At 68.8% G+C, this 7,137-nt stretch overlaps 1 protein-coding gene across 1 annotated transcript; it reads right to left on the bottom strand.

The window, feature by feature from the left end:
• Window positions 1-262: 262 nt before the first annotated feature.
• MUC1 (mucin 1, cell surface associated) lies at window positions 263-5,934 on the bottom strand. The gene is made up of 7 exons (XM_059145414.1): window positions 5,097-5,934; window positions 2,370-4,666; window positions 2,208-2,263; window positions 1,961-2,094; window positions 1,695-1,816; window positions 1,463-1,609; window positions 263-631 (listed from the first exon to the last, which is right to left on the bottom strand). The coding sequence occupies exons 1-7, from the start codon at window positions 5,155-5,157 to the stop codon at window positions 563-565; spliced, it is 2,886 nt and encodes a 961-aa protein (XP_059001397.1). The 5' UTR covers window positions 5,158-5,934; the 3' UTR covers window positions 263-562.
• Window positions 5,935-7,137: the final 1,203 nt, after the last annotated feature.

Genomic DNA, 7,137 nt, shown 5'->3' with positions numbered 1-7,137 from the left:
GTCACGCTGGCCTCAGGTCACGGGTCGCACAGGCCTCCAAACCAACTCAGTTTCACTTCCTCCTTCCTCTTGTGCCACCAGGGACGGGAAGAAGTGACCTGTGCCCCAATGTCATCTCCTCTCCATGTCTCCTGCTTTCCAAACAAACCCTACTCTTGCCTTTTCTTCCGTCTCCTGCAAAGACCCCTTTGAAGCCCCATATACACATATTTGCTCTCCCTGCCCAGTCTAGGGGTCACAGTGACAGAGCTGAAGGTGGCCGTCAGCACAGAAGAGGTTCCCTTTTTATTCAGCCCCAGTCCCGTTCACATTTCCAACTTGGGGCTTTCTGGGCCAGTCCTCCTGGGAGCCCCTGCCCCGGGCCTGTCCCCAAGGGGCTTGGATGGGCTTCAGCGGGGCTGACGTACGTGGGTTAGGGGGACCCGGTGGGGCCTGTGAGCAGCCTGCCTGAGCTCCCAGCTCAGCAGCGAGGCACAGACCCGAGTCGAGAGGACTCTGGCAGTGAGGAGCCTGGGGGAGGGCACGTGGCACTGCAATCTGGACGCTCGGCGGCAATGCGCGCCTACAGGTTGGCGGAAGTGGCTGACGTGCTCGGGTTCACGGACGCGAAGCCCCCGTTGCCTGCAGAGACCTGGGTGGGGGACCAGACCCCGATCAGACCCGCAGCCTGGGGTCAGAAGTCGGGGAGTCTAACTCTCAAAGGGTTAATTCAGAGAGCACCTGCCGGCACCACACCTCTACCTGGGCAGCCAGGTGACTGTAAACAGGGCCCAGGGCCGCTGCTCCCCCCCCTTTCCTCCTCCTCTTGGCTCTCATCAGCCTCCTTGTCCCCCGCCCCCCACCCCTTTCTCCTTCCCCGCTCTGCTCCTCCAGCCCCAGCAGGACTGTGCCCGTCTCCACGGAGCGGGCGGCAGGAAGTCCCTGGGCAGCAGGAAAACAGGGTCAAGCCCAGCGGCGTGGCGCTCCAGCCCCCGGGGCCCAAGTAATTATTTACTAGGTCCTGGAGGGAAAGGCCGCGAGGAAAAGAGGAAGGTCCTCGCTTCCTTGAGACTCCCAAGAAGCCCCTGGCACCAAGCTCAGCTGGCAGGGCGAGGCTTCCTCCCCGTGAGACAACCCCCCACTCCCTGCCAGCCTTTCTAAATCGACCCCCCACTCCGGCAAGCTCAGTGGGGGCCCAGGTGCTCGTCCCCTCGTGAGTCCTGCCTGGCCTCCCTGGACCCAGCGCCCCACCTGCCCCACCTCCCGCAGTGCGGCTCTGGAAATGCTGGTGGTGGGGACACTCTCTTGAGATCCCCTTGCTCCCAAGGTCCCTCCTGCAGGCCGCCCCCACCCCAGCCCCTCTAACCCCACCCTCGTCCGGCCCTCCCCAGCCTCTCCCCTCTTCTACCACTTCTCCACTCTTGGGGCTTTGCCCGGCCCAGTCCCAGCCTCCGGCTCCCCACGGGGTGGGGCCCCTTCTCACCTCCTCATAGGGGCTGCGTCTGCTGCCCGGAGGCACGTAGCGCCCGTGGGTGTGGTAGGTGGGGTACTCGCTCATAGGGTGATAGGCGTCGCGGGCTGGGAAGATGTCCAGCTGCCCACAGTTCTTTCGGCAGCACTGACACACCGTCTGAGAAAACAAGAGGTAACAGGGAGAGCCGTGGGGTTCTCTCCAGCAAGGGGCCTCTGCACAGGCCTGGAGACCCAACACTTACCAGAGCAATGACACAGATGATGGCGAGTGCCACCAGGACACAGACCAGCACCAGCAGAGCAATGCCCCAGCCAGGTACCCCAGACCCAGACTGGCCAGAGGAAAGGGGCGACACATCTTGTGCTAAACGGAAACACAGTGGTCAGAATACTCTCCCGAAGGAGGGGGCCCCTCCCAGCTCCCCGGGGGAGAGCAGGAACCCAGGTGCTGGAGCGAAGGCCCCTGCAGGCGTGGATGCTGGGCGGCAGCTGGGGACAGTGGCCTCACCCCTGACATTCGAGATGGACAGGTGATATGCGGCAAATTTTTTTTTGTTCTCTTCCAACTGTGTCTGCACGCTGTGGGCATCCGTGGCACCCTTTCGGAAGGCCAGGCTCGATTCGACCACCACCGATCCTGCTCTGGTGGGAAACGGGTGACTCAGCCGAAGGTCCCAGCTTCCAGCCAGACGCCCCCCCATGGCACTAGTCCTCCCCACGGCCTCCCTCCACACGCTCCACACCCAGAACGGTACCTGAATTTGATATTAAAGAGGCCCAGAAAACCTTCCTTCTTATAAATCTGCCAAAACTGTGGTGAGAAGAGAAGGAATTAGGCTTGAGGCAAACAGGTCAGGCAGCCTGGAGGCTGCTGCCGGGAGGAGCACGGAGCCCGGGAAAAAAGGGCACCCACTCACCAACTCAGAAATGTTCCTCTGCAGCTCCTGGTAGTAGCTAGAGCCCGGATCTTCCAGAGAAGAGTTAAAATGACGGTTCTCGATGGAGAAGGACAGCGAAAAGACAGAGATGCTCAGAGACTGGGGAGAAGTGCTGTGATAGGAGGGCGTGGGAGGTTCCGGGCCACGGTGAGCGGTGCTGGCGGGCGGGACGTGGCTCGGGGATGTGCCACCGTGCTGTCCGGAAGCGGCGGTCGAGCTCGAGGCTGAGCTGCGGGTCGAGGTCGGGACCCCATGGTGTCCGGTCGTGGTGGTCGGGGACGGGCCGCTGTGGTGTCCGGGGGTGGTGGTCGGGGACGGGCCGCTGTGGTGTCCGGGGGTGGTGGTCGGGGACGGGCCGCTGTGGTGTCCGGGGGTGGTGGTCGGGGACGGGCCGCTGTGGTGTCCGGTCGTGGTGGTCGGGGCCCGGCCGCTGTGGTGTCCGGTGGTGGTGGTCGGGGACGGGCCGCTGTGGTGTCCGGGGGTGGTGGTCGGGGACGGGCCGCTGTGGTGTCCGGGGGTGGTGGTCGGGGACCGGCCGCTGTGGTGTCCGGTCGTGGTGGTCGGGGACGGGCCGCTGTGGTGTCCGGTCGTGGTGGTCGGGGACGGGCCGCTGTGGTGTCCGGGGGTGGTGGTCGGGGACGGGCCGCTGTGGTGTCCGGGGGTGGTGGTCGGGGACCGGCCGCTGTGGTGTCCGGGGGTGGTGGTCGGGGACGGGCCGCTGTGGTGTCCGGTCGTGGTGGTCGGGGACGGGCCGCTGTGGTGTCCGGTCGTGGTGGTCGGGGACGGGCCGCTGTGGTGTCCGGTGGTGGTGGTCGGGGACGGGCCGCTGTGGTGTCCGGTCGTGGTGGTCCGGGACGGGCCGCTCTGGTGTCCGGTCGTGGGGGTCGGGGACGGGCCGCTGTGGTGTCCGGTGGTGGTGGTCGGGGACCGGCCGCTGTGGTGTCCGGTGGTGGTGGTCGGGGACGGGCCGCTGTGGTGTCCGGTGGTGGTGGTCGGGGACGGGCCGCTGTGGTGTCCGGTGGTGGTCGTCGGGGACGGGCCGCTGTGGTGTCCGGTCGTGGTGGTCCGGGACGGGCCGCTCTGGTGTCCGGTCGTGGGGGTCGGGGACGGGCCGCTCTGGTGTCCGGTCGTGGGGGTCGGGGACGGGCCGCTGTGGTGTCCGGGGGTGGTGGTCGGGGACGGGCCGCTGTGGTGTCCGGTCGTGGTGGTCGGGGACGGGCCGCTGTGGTGTCCGGTGGTGGTGGTCGGGGACCGGCCGCTGTGGTGTCCGGTGGTGGTGGTCGGGGACGGGCCGCTGTGGTGTCCGGTCGTGGTGGTCGGGGACGGGCCGCTGTGGTGTCCGGTCGTGGTGGTCGGGGACGGGCCGCTGTGGTGTCCGGTGGTGGTGGTCGGGGACCGGCCGCTGTGGTGTCCGGTGGTGGTGGTCGGGGACGGGCCGCTGTGGTGTCCGGTCGTGGTGGTCGGGGACGGGCCGCTGTGGTGTCCGGTCGTGGTGGTCGGGGACGGGCCGCTGTGGTGTCCGGTGGTGGTGGTCGGGGACCGGCCGCTGTGGTGTCCGGTGGTGGTGGTCGGGGACGGGCCGCTGTGGTGTCCGGTGGTGGTGGTCGGGGACGGGCCGCTGTGGTGTCCGGTGGTGGTGGTCGGGGACGGGCCGCTGTGGTGTCCGGTCGTGGTGGTCCGGGACGGGCCGCTCTGGTGTCCGGTCGTGGTGGTCGGGGACGGGCCGCTCTGGTGTCCGGTCGTGGGGGTCGGAGACGGGCCGCTGTGGTGTCCGGGGGTGGTGGTCGGGGACGGGCCGCTGTGGTGTCCGGTCGTGGTGGTCGGGGACGGGCCGCTGTGGTGTCCGGTCGTGGTGGTCGGGGACCGGCCGCTGTGGTGTCCGGTCGTGGTGGTCGGGGACGGGCCGCTGTGGTGTCCGGTCGTGGTGGTCGGGGACGGGCCGCTGTGGTGTCCGGTCGTGGGGGTCGGGGACGGGCCGCTCTGGTGTCCGGTCGTTGGGGTCGGGGACGGGCCGCTGTGGTGTCCGGTCGTGGTGGTCGGGGACGGGCCGCTCTGGTGTCCGGTCTTGGTGGTCGGGGACTGGCCGCTGTGGTGTCCGGTGGTGGTGGTCTGGGACGTGCCGCTGTGGTGTCCGGTGTTTGTGGTACGGGACTGGCCGCTGTGATGTCTAGGTGTGGTGGACGGCGACCGGCTGCTGTGGTGTCCGGGGGTGGTGGTCAAGCTCGAGGCTGAGCTGGTGGTCGAGAATGAGTTATCAGTAGACTGTGCAGTGTCAGCTGTAAAAGTCGAGGTCACAGGGTTGGGTAGGTGACAAACGAGGAGAAAATCCACCATCTGGCTTCTTGAGCAGTAATGAGCAGGAAGATCTGGACAGTGGGCCAAACCCTGGGTAGGCCGCCCTCCTCCTTCCTGGCAGCTCTCTGCTCCTAGCTGTCCATCTCTCCGCTCCTGAAACCTAACCTCTCCCGCCCCCCGCCCCGTCCCCGAAGGCTTTGCTGCAGGTCACTGTGCTGCCTGGGACACCAGCTTTCCTGAGTGGCTGCCTCCCCGAAAGTCCTCAGCCTCTCTCCTTTCTTCTGGCACAGACAGGTCACCCCTGGCTGCAATCTGCCCCTTGGGGTACCGTGCGCTAGCAAAGGAAACCCACAGGGAGGCTGGGAAGAGCCCATGAGCAAGGTAGACCCCTCCCCACCTTGTGCCCCTCACCTGGAAGCTGCAGGGCTGCCAGGAGCAGGAGGAAGAGAGGGACCTGGAAGCCCGGTGTCATGGTGGAGGCCGGCAGGGTGGGGAGGGGGCGGAGGAGTCCCGGCGAGGCGCTGTGGCGGAGGTGGGGCAGTCGCAAGCGCCCGCTGCTTTATACCGGTCCCTGGCCCGCCCCAGGCTCAGCCAAAGCAGGTGACAGGTGACAAAACCCCGCCCCCTCCCCCTTTCTCTGCCTCCAACTTCTTCCTCCTCCTCCCCACCCATTCGTGACCCCTCAGGTGGGGTACCTGGGCGCCAATCACTCAACCCTCTGGCCATCTGTTTGCTCTCCAAACGGTCTCCTCCTTTCCCAACCACTCCCTGGCTCCAGAAGGCCCTGGGTCTCCCGGGCTCTAGTTGTAGCCTCAGGGCGACAACCAAGGTGAGAAAAGGGACAGAGGAAGGGGCCAGGTCAGGGTCCCGGGCAGCAGCCCAAGGAGGCGCCCCCTCACGTCCCTCGCCCCGCTCCCCATTCTCACTGCGCCCCTTGAAGCCCCGCCGTGCGGAGTGGGGAGGAGCGGGAAGCCTCGAGAAAGGGTGGACCGGGTGCCCCTTTCGGACGCCCTCCCCCCGCCACTTCCCGGAATCGCCGCTCCTCGCGCGGCCCCAGCCGCTCCCTGTCCCGTTCCGCACCCAGAGCACCGAAACCCGCGGTCCCCTCCCCTGCCGGACTTTCCAGTAGCCCGCGTCCCCGCCCGGGCTTGTCCCGAGGAGGGGGCGGGGGAAGAAAGTTCCACTTCACGCGCCGCGGGACCCCGGGGTCTTTCCTGCTCCTCCGCCCGGCCCCGGGCCGGGCTCTCCCGCCCCCTGGCGGTCCCCGGGAGCCGGCGGGCGTGCGCGAACACTGGGAGCGCCCGGGTGGCGGGGGGAAGCCGCGCGCCCCAGTGCGGCCCGAGGGGCGGGGCCGGGGGGGGCTTGCGGGGCGGGGAGTCCCCGGGCGCAGCTCTGGGGCTCGGACGCAGAGCGCAGAGAAGCGCCGCTGGGTCCGCGGAGCGCCTGGCCGCGCTGGGGGGTCCCCGAGGCGCGGGCGGCCGAGGGCGGGAGGTACGTGCCGGGGGCGCGGAGGTATGTGGGAGAGGACGGCGGAATGTGGGAGGGGCTGTGGGCCGGGGCAATGACGCACTTGGGCAGCAGCGACTAGGTGGGGCGACGGAATGGGATTTGGGGGCCCCAAGCTGTCCTGGGGAGCAGAGGGCAGCTGGGGTCGGGTAGGCACATGGTGGCGACCAGGGGGCTGTATGTGAGGGGGCGTGCTGGGGGGAGAAGTACGATGGGCAGAAACGTTTGGGGCACAGCGCACGTGGGGCTTGGGGGTCCGGCCCCTCCGGAGGCCCGTCCCCCCCAGTTGCGTCCGCCTTGGGAACGGTTCTCGGTCGCGGCGAGGGCAGACAGGACAAGGGGCTTCAGGACGCCTCGGGGCCGCGGGGCTGGAGGGCGGCCGGGCGGAGGCGAGGGGGGCGCGGCTTCGAGCGGGGCGCGCGGGTCCGAGGGGCGCCGAAGCCCCCCACCCGCCCGCTGGAGAAAGGCCGAGCATCGAAGTGGGCGGCCCCAAAACGTCTGCCCCGGCGTTGCCAGGCAACAGCCATTCAGTCGCGTTGCTGGGACACGCGTCACCATGGCGACGGCTCCGCGCCGCGCGCTCCGAGTATTTAAAGCGCAAGCGCGCGCAGCGGCTGGGAGTCGGAAAGCGGCTTTCCCGGCCACCGCGGCCTCCCCTCGGCCACCACCCTCCCCGCCGTCCCCTCCCCCCTCGCCCAGGCGCCAAGTCTCTGGCCTCCGGCGGGACCCAGCTCCCCCGCGCGGTCCCGGTTCTGGGGCTGGCCCGGCACGCCGCTGGCGGTGCGGGGCGGGATCCCGGGCCCCGGGCGGTGCGGAGCGGGATCCCGGGCCCCGGGCGGGCCGGAGGGACGGGACGCGGTGCAGTGTTGTTCTTTCCCCCGCCAATATTGCACTCGTCCCGGCCTCCGGCCCCCCCGGCCCCCCGGCCTCCCTCTCGCCCCGAGCC

The sequence above is a fragment of the Mustela lutreola genome, chromosome 14 (genome assembly GCF_030435805.1).
Source record: "Mustela lutreola isolate mMusLut2 chromosome 14, mMusLut2.pri, whole genome shotgun sequence".
NCBI lineage: Eukaryota > Metazoa > Chordata > Mammalia > Carnivora > Mustelidae > Mustela > Mustela lutreola.
This window is presented reverse-complemented; position numbering and strand designations above follow the sequence as displayed.